The 18,765-nt window shown below is 40.3% G+C and overlaps 2 protein-coding genes across 4 annotated transcripts in view; one reads left to right on the top strand and one right to left on the bottom strand.

Annotated features, from left to right (window-relative positions):
* The window catches only part of RB1 (RB transcriptional corepressor 1), a 170,445-nt gene that overhangs the window by 58,751 nt on the left and 92,929 nt on the right, over positions 1-18,765 (bottom strand). The window lies entirely within an intron of this gene.
* On the top strand, positions 15,769-18,113 carry LPAR6 (lysophosphatidic acid receptor 6). Its single transcript, XM_056562108.1, has one exon. It carries the CDS (start codon positions 16,307-16,309, stop codon positions 17,348-17,350), a length of 1,044 nt encoding a protein of 347 aa, XP_056418083.1. The 5' UTR covers positions 15,769-16,306; the 3' UTR covers positions 17,351-18,113.

Raw genomic sequence — 18,765 nt, 5'->3', positions numbered from 1 at the left:
CCTGTTTCCTAGGACTACATGAATAAGCTCTCAGATAAAAGTGTTGCCTTGATTTTTTTTTGGGACGTAGGAAACTTGGACACACATTTGCAGGCTATACTTGGTGCAGAGTCAACCAACCACTAAACCTCCAAACTGAATACATAATGCTTCTCATATGATTTTTAGTACAGAGGGGATTATAGTTCAAAAATATCCATAGAAGCCATGTCTGAACCACGGGAACTGAAAATGGTGTAAGTATTTATTGCACCTATTCTTAGGGTAAACTCACACCGCATCACATGCCATTTTTGTGGCAGTTTTGCTTTGATCATGGTTTTTAAAAGAGAAGAAAAGCGCCAGGCTTGATTTTTACAAGACTTATACAGTAGACCGTATTATCACTCCTGATATCTCATCTTTTACAAGTTTGCATTGAACTCTTCAGCATAAAGCTCTTCAGCTGCTTTAAATTCTGTGCATTAAATATGCGCAGGATACTGTACGTGTAAATAGAACCTAAAAAGGTAATGGTACATTCTTGCCCTAATACTTTTTACTGTAGCCTGTTCGAGTGAAGAGCAATAGAATCACCAAGAGTTCTAGTAATTAGATCCATGGAGTTGAGCCTTGTTTTTGCAAAGGAGTAGATCAGCTAGGGACATCTTAAAGGGGTACTCCGCTGCCCCAGCGTTCGGAACATTTTGTTCTGAACGCTTGGAGCAGGCGGTAGGGGTCGTGACGTCACTGCCATGCCCCTCGTGACATCACTTCATGCCCCCTCCCATAGACTTGCATTGAGGGGGCGTGGCGTGACGTCACGAGGGGAATGGCAGTGACGTCACGACCCCCACTGCCCACTCCAAGCATTCTAAACGAATGTCGGGTACTGCACAGAGATCGCGGGGATCCCAGGGCGGGACCACCGCGATCAGACATCTTATCACCTATCCTTTGGATAGGGGATAAGATGTCTAGGGACGGAGTACTCCTTTAATGTACACATACATACAGGTGAAATTACAGGTAAATTAATATATAAATAGAAAGCATTACAGCTATTTTAGAAAGCAGCAATATTTTAGGTTCGATCTGTATTACCAACCACAATCAATTTAGTTTAATAAATACTGGCCGGCTGCGGGTGGCCGCGATGTCGTGACACGAGCCCCCCCCGTCCATTAATGTCTATGGGAATGGGCCCCAACCACACAACTTTAACCCATTCTGCAAAACACCTGATCCAACTACAGACCAGATTGCTCCGGCAGTAATGTTATTACTGCCAGAGCAAACTTAACAGAACTGAAAAACATCATCTTAGAAAGAATTGCACCATAACCATCCAAGATCAGAGGACCTAAAAAAGTTTTTAACTAGAAAACCTCTATCTTATAAACAGAAAAGAAAAAAACTCAAAGCCAGGGGAACAATATTTGATGTCAGTTATCAAATAGACTCAACAAGTATTTACAAGTGATAGCTAGTTTAACAAACTAAAAGGACTAAAATAGTCTGCAAGGTCAAAAGCCATTGCTTTGAACAAATGGAATATTGACAGAGAGGGATTAAATGGGTTAATGTGCAATTTTATGGTCTATAGAATATACATACACCTGTAGTCAATGATGGCAAATGGTTGTGGAGGAAATTATCTAAATCATCATGTAAAATACACAGTTTCTCACATTAGTGAGTCCACCCCTCACATTTTTGTAAATATTTTATTCTATGTTTTCATATGACAACATATGATTTCATATGTAGTGAGTGCACAGTCTGTATAACAGTGTTTAATGTTGTGTCCCCTCAAAATAACTCAACACAAAAGTGGCAACAAAAGTGAGTGCACCCCTAAGTGAAAATGTCCAAATTGGGCCCAAAGTGTCAATATTTTATGTAGCCATCATTATTTTCCATTACTGCATTAAGCCTCTTAACCCCTTAAGGACTCAGCCCATTTTGGCCTTAAGGACTCAGACAATTAAATTTTTACGTTTTCATTTTTTCCTCCTCGCCTTCTAAAAATCATAACTCTTTTATATTTTCATCCACAGACTAGTATGAGGGCTTGTTTTTTGCGCGACCAGTTGTCCTTTGTAATGACATCACTCATTATATCATAAAATGTATGGCGCAACCAAAAAAACACGAGCCCCCCCCCCCCCCCCCGTCCATTAATGTCTATGGGAATGGGCATGTCGCTCGACCACAGCCCCAACCACACAACTTTAACCCATTCTGCAACACCCCTGATCCAACTACAGACCAGATTGCTCCGGCTGTAATGTTACTACTGCCAGAGCAAACTTAACAGAACTGAAAAACATCATCATCATCAACATCAGCCCATTTTGGCCTTAAGGACTCAGACAATTTAATTTTTACGTTTTCATTTTTTCCTCCTCGCCTTCTAAAAATCATAACTCTATTATATTTTCATCCACAGACTAGTATGAGGGCTTGTTTTTTGCGCGACCAGTTGTCCTTTCTAATGACATAACTCATTATATCATAAAATGTATGGTGCAACCAAAAAACACGAGCCCCCCATCCATTATATTATATCATTATATCATAAAATGTATGGCGCAACCAAAAAACACTATTTTTGTGGGGAAATTAAAACGAAAAACGCAATTTTGCTAATTTTGGAAGGTTTCGTTTTCACGCCGTACAATTTATGGTAAAAATGACGTGTTCTTTATACTGAGGGTCAATACGATTAAAATTATACCCATTATTACATACTTTTATATTATTGTTGCGCTTAAAAAAAATCACAAACTTTTTAACCAAATTAGTACGTTTATAATCCCTTTATTTTGATGACCTCTAACTTTTTTATTTTTCCTTATAAGCGGCGGTATGGGGGCTCATTTTTTGCGCTATGATCTGTACTTTTTTTTTATACCACATTTGCATATAAAAAACTTTTAATACATTTTTTATAATTTTTTTTTAATAAAATGTATTAAATAAGTAGGAATTTTGGACTTTTTTTTTTTTCGTTCACGCCGTTCACCGTACGGGATCATTAACATTTTATTTTAATAGTTCGGACATTTACGCACGCGGCGATACCAAATATGTCCATAAAAAAAAAAATTACGCTTTTTGAGGGTAAAATAGGAAAAAACGGACGTTTTACTTTTTTATTGGGGGAGGGGATTTTTCACTTTTTTTTTACTTTTACTTTTAAATTTTTTAACATTTTTTTTACACTTGAATAGTCCCCATAGGGGACTATTCATAGCAATACCATGATTGCTAAAACTGATCTGTTCTATGTATAGGACATAGAACAGATCAGTGTTATCGGCTATCTTCTGCTCTGGTCTGCTCGATAACAGACCAGAGCAGGAGACGCCGGGAGCCGGACGGAGGCAGGAGAGGGGACCTCCGTGCGGCGTTCTGAATGATCGGATCCCCGCAGCAGCGCTGCGGGCGATCCGATCATTCATTCAAATCGCGCACTGCCGCAGATGCCGGGATCTGTATTGATTCCGGCACCTGAGGGGTTAATGGCGGACGCCCGCGAGATCGCGGGCGTCGGCCATTGCCGGCGGGTCCCTGGCTGCGATCAGCAGCCGGGATCAGCCGCGCATAACACGGGCATCGCTCCGATGCCCGCGGTTATGCTTAGGACGTAAATGTACGTCCTGGTGCGTTAAGTACCACCGCACCAGGATGTACATTTACGTCCTGCGTCCTTAAGGGGTTAAACATGGAGTTCACGAGAGGTTCACAGGTTGGCTCCCCAGTGCCAGCAGCGCTCATGCAGCCCCAGACTATGACAGTCCCAACACCATGATTGGCTGTCGGCAAGACAAACTTGTCTTTGTACTCATCACCTGGTTGCCGCCACACATGCTTGGCACCACCTGAACCAAATTAGTTCATCTTTGTCTCATCGGACCACAGGACGAGGTTCCAGTAAACCATGTCCTTAGTCTGCTTGTCTTCAGCAAACTGTTTGCAGGTTTTCTTGTGCTTCATCTTTAGAAGAGGCTTCTTTCTGGGACAAAAGCCATGCAGACTAATTCAATGCAGTGTGCGGCATATGGTCTGAACATTCACTGGCTGACCCATCCAACCTCTGCAGCAATTCTGGCAGAACTCAAATCTATTTCCCAAAGACAACCTCTGGATAAGATTCTGAGCACCTGCACTCAACTTTGGACGACCATTTTTCAGATCCTCAACGAGTTCTTTGTCATAAGGTGCCATGTCGAACTTCCAGTGACAAGTATAGAATGTGAAAGCTATTTTCACCCATTCACACCTCAGACCTTGTAATGCGAACGAGTCACACCAGGGAGGGAAAATGGCTAATTTTTGGGCCCAGTTTCTACATTTTTCCTTAGGCGTGTGCTCACTTTTGTTGCCAAGGTTCAGACAATAACCCCTTGCCGCAATAGGACTTATGCATACGTCCTACTGATCTCCTGCATTCCAGGATGCAGCGCAAAAGATCGGCAGCGGGACCAGTATGTCAATCACCGCCAAGATCTCTCCACACCTTGTGAGACCAAGATCGTGCCAGTCTCAGCAGCATAACCCCATAGATGCAGTGATTAGTATTAAATTACTATATAGAATACCAAAGGGGGAAAAACATTCAGAAAATGCTTTAATTTACTCATTTTATACTGATATTTGATTCTTTCCTCTCTGTTCACATCTAAAGATTCATTTCTATGCTTGCTTCCTATTATGAGAAAGTAGTACACTTTACAAGCTAAGATGTCAGATTCTTCAACCTCAAAAAACTGTGGACGCTTGCTGAAGCCAGATTGCGAAATTAGATATGAATGGAGAAAGACACAGGATGGAACTTTAAAGGACTATAAAATATGTAATGCATCTGCAAAAAAAACCTACCTCATACTTTACGTGCACTTCATGTTAGGAGTTAAGTCAACAATGAACAAAGAATGCAGGTTGGTTTATATAAAAAGGCCAGATTACATTTATAAAAGTAAACTTTCTGGGTAATATCAGAGATGTAAGTATCTAAAGACAAGACTGTGCTTCTGGAGGAGGGATTTACTACAAACAGTAGATTTTATGTAAGAAATTCTGATGAAAAATATTCCAAACTAGCATCCACTAGGCATGCTCATTGTAAGCCATTTTTTATTTGTACTGAGTACTTGATGTAAATGGGGACAGTATGACAGTAGATTGAGGTAACATAGATTTCAATATGACTGGTCATCAGTTTCTTCAAGTTGCTTATATCCCCTTAGTGGAAATAAACATGCACAAACAGCTAATATCTTTGTCTATGTGGCTGTACCATTAGGTGGATTTATACATGGAACAAAATAAAAGAAAGGATAAAAAAAGAAGGAAAAGAATATGCTCTTCTTTTATATTTTACCTTTCTGGATCCATTCCTGACTTATAAATCCAAACAAGGAAATAAAAAAAAACAGCTTGAGAAACCTTTAAAACTATCTGTAGTAAATCTCCATGTAAAACTATTTCATTCACTAGGAGAAAAAAAAACTGCTATTGCCGCAATGGACAGGTTATAGATTTCTGGTTCCACAAAATCTCCTTAAAAGGTTACTCCACTGGAAAAAAAATTTTTTTATCAACTGATGCCAGATTTGTAAATGACTTCAGTTAAAAAAAATCTTAATCATTCCAGTACTTATCAGTTGCTCTATGATCCACAGCAGCTTTTCCTTTTTGAATTTCCTTTCTGTCTGACCACAGTGCTCTCTGCTGACACCTTTGTCCATTTTAGGAACTGTCCAGAGTAGGAGCAAATCCCCATAGAAAACCTATCCTGCTTTGGACAGTTCCTGACATGGACAGAGGTGTCAGCAGAGAACACTGTGGTCATAAAGGAAATTCAAAAAGAAAAGAACTTCCTCTGAAGCATAAAGCATCTGATATGTACTGTAAGGATTAAGATTTTTTTAATATAAGTAATTTACAAATCTGTTTAAGTTTTTGGCACCAGTTGATTTAAAAAGAAATGTTTTCTAGTGGAGTATTCCTTTAATCAGCACTGGTTGTTGTTTATATCTTAAATATTTGTCTTTTTAATAATTTTTTTTTATTTTTTGTTTTAAATATATATATATATATATATATATATATATATAAAAAATATACATTATATATTTAATTATATATATATATATATATATATATATATATATATATATATATATATACACACACATACACACACACACACACTATATGCCCCAACCATAGATATCCAAAACTAACTGCGGGGGGTAAGATGACTGATTATTTACCTATGTACATCCACACGTAAGTCTATATATATATCTATGATAAAGGTCCTCTGAATAACCCCGAACGCATCTCAATGAAGGATTGCATCAGCAATCAAACTGACCACTTTACCATACTGTTTTCCGTGTTTCTTATGCTAATGTATCTCTGCAGCTATTTCCTCTAGCTTGGACCAGGTGATTTTATAATGAAAAGGTGTGAATCTCACATGCATCAACCTGCGCTGGCCACAAACATCTTGGTATTTACACACAAAACATTATCCTACATTCTGGTCCCATACACCGGATACTCTGGAATCTACAGGCAGATTGTATAAAGATTGGAGGGAAAAATGAGAAAATGAAACCATGATCTAACAAGTAAAGGTTCTTTCTTATGTTACTATTCATGAAACTGGTGAGAACATGTGCACAACATAAGTCATGGCACGTTTTGGGTGAAAACAGACAAACCTGGCAGGTCTGCCAACAAATTTTGCGGTGATTTTCTGCCACATTTCAGCCACGGGATAATTTGATTTCACCTTTACTATAAATGGACCCAGAATAAAATAAAAAAAGCAAAAAGGACAATTATGATGCTGATTTTTTGTTTGTTTTTTTGTTTTTAATGAAATCAGCACTATTTTTCTATTGCTGGATAACCTGTTTAAGATAATTGGCTTATAAGAGGCCTCACAACTCTAAGCCCCACTATAAGCAATAGGGGACCCTATAACCTAGAAATAAACCTAAAACACGGCCTTGAACAGGATACAGATGATACAGAAAGTACAGCCTGTGCCAGTACAAGTACCTGTTAACAATAAATAGGGTGTATTGCTCAGCCTCTTCAAACAGTTAGGGTTTATCCACACGGCAGACATTAAGCAAGCAGGAATCTGTTGCTTTGTGCATACTACGGAATCTCTGCAGTGGAATTCAGCCTGCGGAATGAACATCCGCCCAAACAATGAACATGTTTATTTTTTAAACAGAGTTACTTCCCCCCTGCATTGCCATCTATGGGACAGCACTCATCCACGCGGGCCTACTGACGATGTCTTCAGCGGCACCTGCTGCTTTATGCTGGAAGTGGGTCGGGGGGGGGGGGGGGGGGGGCATGCAGCTATGACAGTAAGCTGCCCCAATGACTGTTCGCTGAAATTAGCAGACAACCATAGACAAAGTGAAAGTACCTGCTTGCCCATACCTCACACCACAGGAAAGACAATGGTCCAGATTCTTCAATCTGACTGAAACTGTGTCGTTTTGCCCTTAGCAATGAATCACAGCTCTGCTTTCATGTCCTATTAGTTCTGAAAAAATCAAAGCTTAGTTGTGATTGGTTACTATGGGCAAAAGCAGACACTTTTGGTTTCAGCCAGATTGATAAATTTGGGCCAGTGTGTGACCTGTGGGGCTTCAATTGAACTGAGCTGAGGTGCGGTACTAAAACACATCCAACATTCTACTGATCAGTGGAGGTCCGGAGGATTGGACAATCCCAAGAACCGGCCCTTTAGTGTTAAAATTCTTAGCAATCAGCTCAAGCTGGCTGCCCTTAAGCTCTTGGGTTCAAACGTAGACAAGGACGTCATCTGCCTGGAGTTTGTATGTTCTCCCCACATTTATCTGGGTTTTTCAGCCCCCTGTTACATTACAAACCCATTTTGAAAGGTTATTATGAAATTTAGATTGTGGACATGAGCGTTGACCTACTTTGTAGAGCACTGAGGAATAAGTTGCTACTTGATAAATTAATAATAAAAAATAAAAATAAAACATTGTAACTACAAGTAGTGTAAGTAGCTTTATTGTACTGCATATAGAATACCATAAGCACAAAGATGAGCAGAACAGAATATTCTAGATATAAGACATGACTATAAGCCTAATACAGCCCTGTCAGAATTAGTGGTGTGTAGATGAATGACAACTACAAGAGACACCCAGTGTAAATCACAGTTCTGGGAATTCCCTGTAGACAGCTGAATCACTGTCTCCCTGATGACTACTCTGGGTTCTTTACTTACCTTCAAAAATGACAAACTTTTACAAATCACGTTACTCATATCTATAATCCTAGGAAAATAAACTAGTAAGAAATACATGTTGGTTTTCATTTAAAGGAAATTAATCATCAGATTTTACCCTACCGGTTGGCAAAGCATTATATAGGGTAAAATATTTATCCTACCCATCCCCGGGGGACGTTCCTGTCCCCAGAAATGGTGAGGATATGAAGTTATAAGCCCCGTGAGTAGTCCCCCTGGCTGGGAGCTCCACTCACCTAGTCCTGTTTCTTCATCCAGCAGCGATGCCCCATTGTCACTAAACAGACAGAGCAGAGCGATGAAACGGCCCATAAATCAAGCCAAGGGGGCATCGCTGCCGGCCAAAGACTGGACTAGGCGAGAGAAGCTCCCCGCCCAGAGGACTACTTACGGGGCAGGTGGGGAGCATCTTATAACTTCATATCCTCACTATCCCTGGGGGCAGGAGCGTCCCCCGGGGATGGGAGGATAAAGATATTACCCTATATAACGCTTTGCCAAGTGTTATATAGGGTAAAATCTGATGATTGGTTCACTTTAACTAACCAAACGGAATAGAGGTTCTCAGAACCCAGAATTCTGCTGAAATTCAAGCCCCAATGATTTCAATGGGATTCAATGGGAGACTGGTCTTACATTTTTGCGGAATGAGGAAATCGGAATTTCAATGGCAGAATGCCCACTGCTGAAATTTTGTTGTCTGAATGGGACGGTGAAATCCCATATAAATCAATAGACAGTAAATTACGTTGTAAATTAACCCCTTGCCACAGAACGCCGGGTTTAAACAGCGCTGCGGCACGGGAGGGTTATGAAGCGAGCTCAGGAGCTGAGCTCGCATCATACGCGCACGGTCCCGGCTGCTATCAGCAGCCAGGACCCATGGATAATGCCGGACATCTCCGTTCCGGCAGATGTCCGGCATTAATTCTTTAGATGCGGCAATCAAAGTTGATCGCCGCGTCTAAAAGTGAAAGTAAAAGTTTCCCGGCAGTTCAGTCGGGCTGATGGGTACATCGCGATAAAATCGCGATGTCCCTATCAGCTAGGACGCAGCAGGTTGGTGCCTTACCTGCCTCCTGCGCGTCCGAACGGCGATTGATTACTGTAAGCCTGAAATCCAGGCTTGAGCAATCAACCACTGATAACACTGAATCAATGCAAAGCTATGGATTTGCAGTGATCAGTGTAAAAGATCAGTGTGTGCAGTGTTATAGGTCCCTATGGGAGCTATAACACTGCAAAAAAAAGTGAACAAAAAAAGTTAATAAAGATAATTTAACCCCTTCCCTAATAAAAGTTTGAATCACCCCCCCTTTTCCCATAAAAAAAAAACCTGTAAATAAATATACACATATGTGGTATCTCCATGTGCGTAAATGTCCAAACTATGAAAATATATCATTGATTAAACTGCACGGTCAATGGCGTACACGCAAAAAAAATATTAAAAATCCCAAATAGCGTATTTTTGGTCACTTTTTACAACATAAAAAATGAATAAAAAGTGATCAAAAAGTCCGATCAATGCAAAAATGGTACCAATAAAAACTTCAGATAATGGAGCAAAAAATGAGCCCTCATACCGCCCTGTACATGGGACAATAAAAAAAGTTATAGGGGTCAGAAACGTATAAATAAACGTATAAATTTTCCTGCATGTAGTTATGATTTTTTTTCCGAAGTAATAAAAAAATCAAACCTATATAAGTAGGGTATCATTTTAATAGAATGGACCTAAAGAATAAAGATAAGGTGTCATTTTTAATGAAAAATGTACTGGGTAGAAACAGAAGCCCCCAAAATTTACAAAATTGAATTTTTCCTTCCATTTTGTCGCACAATTTTTTTTTTTTTCGTTTCGCCGTAGATTTTTCGGTAAAATGACTGATGTTATTACAAAGTCGAATTGGTGGCTCAAAAAAATAAGCCATCATATGGATTTTTAGGTGCAAAATTGAAAGGGTTATGATTTTTAAAAGGCAAGGAGGAAAAAACGAAAGTGCAAAAATGCTATGTCCTTAAGGGGTAAATAATGCATGCAGATTTTGCTGCAGATTTTACACAGCAGATTTTGCTACCCATTGAATACATTTGGCAGAGCTCTCTGGTTTGAACATCTCTTTATTTATGGCTGTATTGGATTAGCACCTAAGGCTACATACAAAAGGCTCACACTACAAAATTTCCGAGCATAAAATTCCATTGCGGCAGCCTCCTATTATCTTCAATGGAATTCTGCTACACTGGGCACTGTTCCAATGCTGAAATTCAAATTCTGGACCACAATTTCTGCGGCGCCTGAAGTTAATGGCATCTCCACCCACAATGTAAATGTAGCCTAAAATTGGTTCTTTCTAACCTTATCCAAACCCAAGTATGGCAGGAGAAGAACAAAGTAGCCAAAACATTGCACAACTTTCTGTCACGTTCAATGTGCAACAAACTGACGTAAACTGAATATTAAATGTTTAATTGTCCTTTAATTTGAACAATATGTAATTGTAGTTGCTAAAATTAAATATAATATATTATTTATTTGATTCTAGCAAACTCATGGCAATTATATTCTTAACATGGGGCCAGTTAACATTTAAAGAATGCAAGTCAAAACATTACCAATGTAAAAAAGCATGTCCACTAAAAGCACTTGTCCCGACATGTTTTCTCTTCAATGTACTATAGAATTTACTACAAATAAGGGCTTCTTCACACCTGTCAAATGGCTTTGCATAGGAGCTATATTTTGAGTGGCAAAATAGCATCACATCCAGTCATGTACTGTTTTCTAAGAAAATATAAACTTGGAGAAATGTTCTCCTTGTTAGACTTAAACAAGAATTCTGTTTTTCCCCCAAAAATTGTTTCCTGTACAATGTCATTTCTTACATGCCATAAAAGAGAAGTAGATGAGACCCTCGCTGATCTAGTTAGGCCTCATTCACATTGTCTTTTGGCTCTGCTATACGGAGCTCATTCGGCAATTCTGTCAAAACGACAGGAGTTCAGTGTAGAACTACTGGATCCCAGACTGGCCCCATTCAAGCAAATATGACCTGTCAGGACCTGGTGGTGACCCAGTAGAGTCAGTTGTGCTTCAACCTGTTTTGGGGCCATTTGGTGCACAAATAAACTGGCCCAGAAAGGGATGGAGCACAGTGGCAATGTGAACATTGCCTTAAAGGATTAGTGTAATGACAAGTAACTTGAGTCCATTTGTTGTGCCAGGCTGCAAAAAAAAAAAAAAAAAAAAAAAAAAAAAAAATAGAAACTTTAACTCACCTTTCTCTGTTCCCCTGTTGCACTGCTACAGCTGTTCAGTCCTCCGGTCCAGTCTCCTTCCTTCTTCCATGTGCACGGATTGTCACACTGTGCTCAGCCTATCACCAGCCGCAGCGATGTCCCATCTCTGCCGGTGATAGGCTGAGCGCAGTGTGACGATCAGTGCAACACACGGAAGGAGGAAGAAGACCGGGCACAACGGACTCAAGTTACATGTCAGTACACATTCCTTTAAAGGGGCACTCCAGGGGAAAAGAAAGGTTTTCAAATTAACTGGTGCCAGAAACTTATACATATTGGGGAATCATTACTATGTAAAAATCTTATCCCTTTCAGTACTGCTGTATGCTCCAGAGGTAGTTGTGTAGTTCTTTCCAGTCTGACCACAGTACTCTCTGCTGCCTCCTCTGGTTATATTAGGAAGAGGTTTGCTATGGGAATTTATTCCTGCTCTGGACAGTTCCTGACAGGGACAGAGGTGGCAGCAGAGAGCACTGTGGTCAGACTGGAAAGAACTACACAACTTCCTCTGGAGCATACAGCATTTGAGAAGTACTGGAAGGGTTAAGATTTTTTTATAGAAGTAATTTACAAATCTGTATAATTTTCTGGCACCAGTTGATTTGAAAATATTTTTTTTCTTCCAGAATACCCCTTTAAGGAGTCTGTCCTGCATTCGATAGAAGTGCTCAGTCCATCACTGGACATCGGTGACTATGTCCGAGTTATATATCCTATGAGAAGGAAATAAGAATGTGGAGGGGGGCACAACCAAAATGGCAGCAGAGGGGGATTGGTAAGGTAAGCACTACAATTTATTTAAAATGTATTACTTTATTTAAACCCCACCATGGCAACCCCTCTAACAAAAGGGCATGCCATGATGTGGTCTTTGCACTGCTAAAAGACCTTATGTATTAGTGTACTAACACACTGCATTCCTACGCCCATTAATCGTATCCTTCGGCATCCCTCCAAAAACGGGATGCCGACATACACTGTTAACGGGAGCGGCAGGCCCCATTTACTTTTTTGGTCGAGTCTCCTAGTGACTTCTTTCTGGATGTATGCGCTATTTCAAAAGGGCAACAGCCCCTGTTATGAGTCTGCTATAACATGACATACTACAAAGATAGCTGTAATATGGAGGTATTCTGTCTTAGGCTGGGTTCACATCACGTTTTCAGCCATATGGGACCGCATACAGCTGGGCGGGAGCTAAAACCTTGTGCTCCCGTATCACTGCTGTATGCCGCCCGTATATAATTCATTTCAACGAGCTGACCGGAGTGAAACGCTGACTTCGGCTCATTTTTGCCCCGAATGCGATTTTCCCACCAGACCTAAAAACGTAGTCGACCATGGTTTTAGGTCCGGTGGAAAACCGCATACGGGAAAAAAAATGAGCCGACCGGGTCAGCTCATTGAAATGAATTACATATGGGCGGCATACGGAGCGTAAGGTTTTAGCTGCCCCCCCCCCAGCCGTATGTGGTCCCACATGGCTGAAAACATTATGTGAACCCAGCCTCAAAAGGATTGTTGAATCACGACACCATAAAGTTGTATAATGTGCCAACAGTTGCATAGCTGTGCTGTTGTATAGACTTTGTGCTCACAGTGGTCATGCGCATAAGAAATCTTAATGTTTTTGATCTTTTGTGCTTTTGTCTATAGAAAAATCCACACTTATTTGTATTTTTAATCCGCTGTTGATATGCAGGAAAAACATTTTAAGCTATCAAATACTGTCTGTTTTCCCAATCCTGAATGTTACCAGTATTATATACATAAAAGAAAAATTGCCAAGTAAACACTGCATCAACAAGGTACAGATTTATCATTAACCATATACTTACAAGTGACATCTGTGACAGCCGTTTTATGCTTTCGAAACACAAGAAAACCGCAAAGAATAAAGAAACCTCTATAAAAGACTTGTGGATTGTTTACACAGTGTGTAAAATGATGAGGCTGGAATCCGAAATAATGGCTTAACACATGTTTACCCTTTTCCCTATCCCAGCTGCTTTCTGACCTGGTGATAAGTGGAAGGGCAGCTCAGGAAGGGCAAGGAGGTCAGCATGGATCTTATCTTGTCAAGGTGAAACCTTTTCTTGGCTACAAAGTAACCAGAGTAAAAGAGAAGAAATCATATATCCTAAAATCCAGTAGATTCCACATACATGGCGCATTTGAATACATAGTTATACTAAACACGAATAAACATGGCAGCATTAGGATAGATGCACACAGGCTAAATAACTGCAGAAAATATGCAACTTATCTGCAAGTAAATCCACAGGACAATCGTGCAGATTTGTGTGCATAAGACCACACATTAGTGTCAGCCAGATCAACAGATGGGACCGGTCAAACATCTAAGGCAGTGTTTCCCAACCAGGGTGCCTCCAGCTGTTGCAAAACTACAATTCCCAGCATGCCCAGACAGCCGTTGGCTGTCCAGGCGTGCTGGGAGTTGTAGTTTTGCAACAGCTGGAGGCACCCTGGTTGGGAAACACTGATCTAAGGATATAAGGATTTCAACGTTCTGATCCATTTGTTCTTGGGCAGATAAGATATTACCAAAGGAATCTGGCACCAGCTCACTCCTCCTCTGTCTATTGAGAACACATGCACGTTGAGCTGAACTGAAAATGCATATGTATGGAAAGATTGCGAGAGATGTGTGTGTGTGTATATATATATATATATATATATATATATACACACACATACATATATATATCACTATGTATCTCATGTGTATGTCCAGCTAAAGGGAGTATTTTGTTCACATAATAAATCAAGAAGGCAGAAATATCAGTCTCAAAATCCATGCGCAATCCTGCAACTGAAATCTGTGGTGGGGGGGGGGGGGGTTTAAACAGATTTTGGATGTGGATTTACATGTGGATGTTACAACTGGACAAATCTGTAGCAATCTCATGCGGAAACACATAGAAAAATAATTTTTCTTTTCCACACTGCAAAATCTGCAACACCGTTTTTATAAAAATTCCGACTTAAGTCAATGGGAGATGTATTATTTAAACACAATGGCCGAGATTTAACAAAACCTGTTCAGAGGAAAAAGTTGCTCAGTTGCCCCTAGCAACCAATTAGATCACTTCTTTCATTTTTAACAAGGCCTCTGCAAAATCAAAGAAGTGATCTGATTGGTTGCTATGAGCAACTCAGGTTTTGGTAAATCTCCCCCAATATGTGCCAGGGGATTTTAGTCGTGAACATGTCCTAACTTGAAGTGAGCTGCTAAAGATGGACAAAATGGAGAAACCAATGTTAGGGTACGTTCACATGGGCGGATTTATTTACGGGTTTCCCTCTGCGTATTTGAAAGGGGGCGGGCACATCTCGGCTGTCTGCAGCAGATTTTACTTTTCCGTAGCAGAATGTCTGCTGCGGAAAATCCGCCGCAGACCCTACTGACTTCTATGGGGCTTGCGGCAGATTTTACGCAGAGTAGATTCTGCCATGGAAAATCTTCTGCGGACAGCGGAGAAGAGCCCGCCCACTTTCAAATATGCAGCGGGAAACCCGCAAATAAATCCGCCCGTGTGAACGTACCCTAAGGCTGAAAACAGGTACAGGATATTAATACCCCCCAACCACCACCACCACGACCCCCAATTCTTTAATAGTTACATAATAAAAAAATAATTGCTTGTAATTAGAAAAAAAAACCTTAATCATATACTAATATATACACCATTTTTGTGTCTGTTCATAGCCTTACTGATATGAAAATTTGGATTCAAAAACGGACGTTTACAATCACAATTTATAATGTCATACTCCAGTCCTTACTACTAGTATCAATTATTTTTGGCAAACTCCAAATGGTTGGCAAGTCAATAAAGTTTCAGATCTATTTATTATCCATGACCACAAACAGGCTAAATAATATTGCGGTGTTACCAAAAACATAAATGGTATAAGAGCATAAACGCTTTACTAGGCAGTGTGTAGTACAGAGCATGAAGAGTTAAGTGATCCCTCCACAGTATCTCTTGATGAGCATTTGCAACCCCCTCAGGTAAAAAGTCTCTAAAGACTTTATCAAACTGAAAGCAGAGAAAGCAAACACACTGGGCAGAGTCTAGCCTTTGTTTAGGGCCAGCCTCTTCCTGTGTTATTCAGGCTTTTTGTGTGTAAGGTTACAAAGCAGCAGACGCTTGTACGGGCATTACACATCAGAGCATGCTGGATTCGGTTTCCACCTAAAACTTTGCCTTCTTTACTGATTCAAGAGGTTTTCACTGGAAAACAACTCCACAAAGCAGCAGAAGAGTTCCCCAGGAATATTTGGATTTTTCTTCAAGAAACAAGACGCTGAAGATGTGCAGTGCTCTCCCAACATCTCCACTCACACGGCTTGTGAAACTCTCAGCCAGCTACATCTGCCTCACCTATAACTGCTAGGTGCTAAAGACAGCAGAGTGAGATCTACAGAAACACAGGAGATGGTTAAGACATTATATATGCCAGTGGATGATAAAGCTTTCTTGGAAAACCAAAAACTGGGACAAACTTCCAGGTGATGCCCAAAGCTTCTCCAAGAAGAAACATTGCAATACATCACACCTCTGCTAAACAGTGTGAAGATCCGCCTGCGGCACATGTATTCTGCCAAGGATTGGTGATTACAAATATTTCAGCGGAAAGATCAACTGTATCCCAAGGATTTTAGGACTTCCAAATATGATGGTAAGCATCAATAACTCAGATGCAAACTGTACGGCCGATGACAACTTTAAGTACACCTTGTATGGATGTGTGTTTAGCATGGTGTTTGTCCTTGGCCTCATCGCAAATTGTGTTGCCTTGTACATATTCAGCTGTACCTTAAAAGTGCGGAATGAAACCACCACGTATATGATCAACCTGGCCATTTCTGACCTTTTGTTTGTGTTTACGCTGCCTTTTCGGATTTTCTACTTCGCGGCCCGTCACTGGCCTTTTGGAGATATACTGTGCAAAATATCTGTCACACTGTTCTATACAAACATGTATGGCAGCATACTGTTTCTGACCTGTATAAGCGTGGATCGCTTTCTGGCCATCGTATACCCATTCCGGTCAAAGACCATCAGGACAAAAAGGAATGCCAAAATTGTCTGCCTGGCCGTGTGGTTTACTGTTCTTATGGGCAGCGCTCCCTCAAGCTTTTTCCGTTCGACAACCACCAATAATAAGAACAGTTCTACAGAGGCTTGCTTTGAGAACTTTTCTAACGATACTTGGAAAACTTATCTATCAAAGATTGTGATATTCATCGAAATAGTAGGCTTCTTCATCCCTCTCATCCTTAATGTTTTCTGTTCGACAATGGTTTTGAAGACGCTGAAGAGACCGGTTACTTTAAGCAGAAGCAAGCTCAACAAAACTAAGGTGCTAAAAATGATCATTGTCCACCTGGCAATCTTTTGTTTCTGTTTCATACCGTACAACGTCAACTTGGTACTTTACTCCCTTATGAGGACACAGTCTTTTAGCAACTGCTCGGTGAAGGCTGCAGTCAGGACTATGTACCCCATTACACTGTGTATTGCGGTATCAAACTGCTGTTTCGATCCCATCATCTACTACTTCACGTCAGAGACTATCCAAAACTCTATAAAAAAGAGAAACCGACCTATGAGGAAAGACTCTCACTTCTCTGAATCGATGGCAACAGAAAACTTTATTCAGCATAGCTTACAAACTCTTAAAGCTAAAATATTTGAAAATGAATCCACAATATGATGTCTAGATGTCTATGAGTGAAAATAAACATCTTAAGACACCTGGATTAAAACAGCAGGGTCCAAGACGCCAACCCCGGTTACTTTTTAAATTAGTTGAAATCTGGAAAAATATATGGTACCCAACTACTCCTTTTGTGTATTGAAGATTATAGGGTGCCATATTGAGAAGGATGGTAACATAGGGGGTACAGGTTGCCACAGAAGGAGAAATAGGGATCTGCTGTTGACCCTGGTGGAGATACTATCGTCACCAAATACACATGTTGCCTCATTCAGCATAAGCTCATCAATTCCGTGAGGTATTGGCTGCCATAGTGTTAATGCATTGTAAACTGTATAATGGTGTAAATATGTGTTTGTGCTCGCTTCACCTGAACGTATTTGAAAGAAAAGAAACTTAACGTCCCTTTTTCTTTCAAGTAGGTCTTTAATGTTTGTGTATATGGCTGCTACTTGCTTTTGGTTTACGGACTCTTTAACGTCTTTGTTCCTGAATGGTCTGCGTTTGGGTGATTGTGTACGTCAATTCTGGGAGCAAAGAGGTTAAATGTTGACTATATCCTTCTTACAGAAGGCAGATACATTTAGTATATTACTGAACAGGAAAAATAGTATTTGACTTGGCTCATGCTCTTTATGAACACTGTATATGCAAAACCTACTCCACTCTGTAGTGACTGAATTGTGAATGTATTGAAAGTTGGCACTTTAACCAGGACAAAATGCTCAACTAATACTTGGTTCTATTAAACTTTCTTCAAAATCTCACACTTGGATAAATGAGTTTTTTTTCTTACAATGAGGATCTATATTAGGCAGGGCATGGCGGTTTCATGTTGGTAAGAGCAGACAGATTGCTTGTATATAGTATAGACCAATGTTTTTAAACCAGTGTGCCTCCAGCTGTTGCAAAACTACAACTCCCAGCATGCTGGGAGTTGTAGTTTTGCAACAGCTAGGGGCACACTGGTTGGGAAACAATAGACCATAAAATACTTTGTTCTATTAAACGATCTTTAAATCTCCCACTTGGATAAACAAGCATTTTTCCCTACAATGCGGATCTAGATTAGGCAGGGCAAGGTGGTTTCATGTTGGTAAGAGCAGACAGATGTATTTGCTTGTACAAGTTAGTTCACTTCATGCCTTGTACACAGTATAGACCAATGTTTTTCAACTAATGTGCCAACAGCTGTAAGGGCATGCTGGGAGTTGTAGTTTTGCACACTGATTGGTACTGGGTCCACAGTGATTGGTAAACACTGATATAGACCCTAATAAACACAGTTTCATTAAGCTTTCCTCAAATATAGGCAGTGCACGGTGGTTTGTTGTTGGTAAGACTATATATAGTTTAGAACACCGTTTTCAAACCAGTGTGCCCCCAGCTGTTGCAAAACTACAACTCCCAGC

This window comes from Hyla sarda, chromosome 2 (assembly GCF_029499605.1).
Source record: "Hyla sarda isolate aHylSar1 chromosome 2, aHylSar1.hap1, whole genome shotgun sequence".
NCBI lineage: Eukaryota > Metazoa > Chordata > Amphibia > Anura > Hylidae > Hyla > Hyla sarda.
This window is presented reverse-complemented; position numbering and strand designations above follow the sequence as displayed.

Excerpts from the sequence above, each read along its gene's own strand:
- LPAR6 (XM_056562108.1), top strand. The coding sequence starts at position 16,307 with ATGATGGTAAGCATCAATAACTCAGATGCAAACTGTACGGCCGATGAC.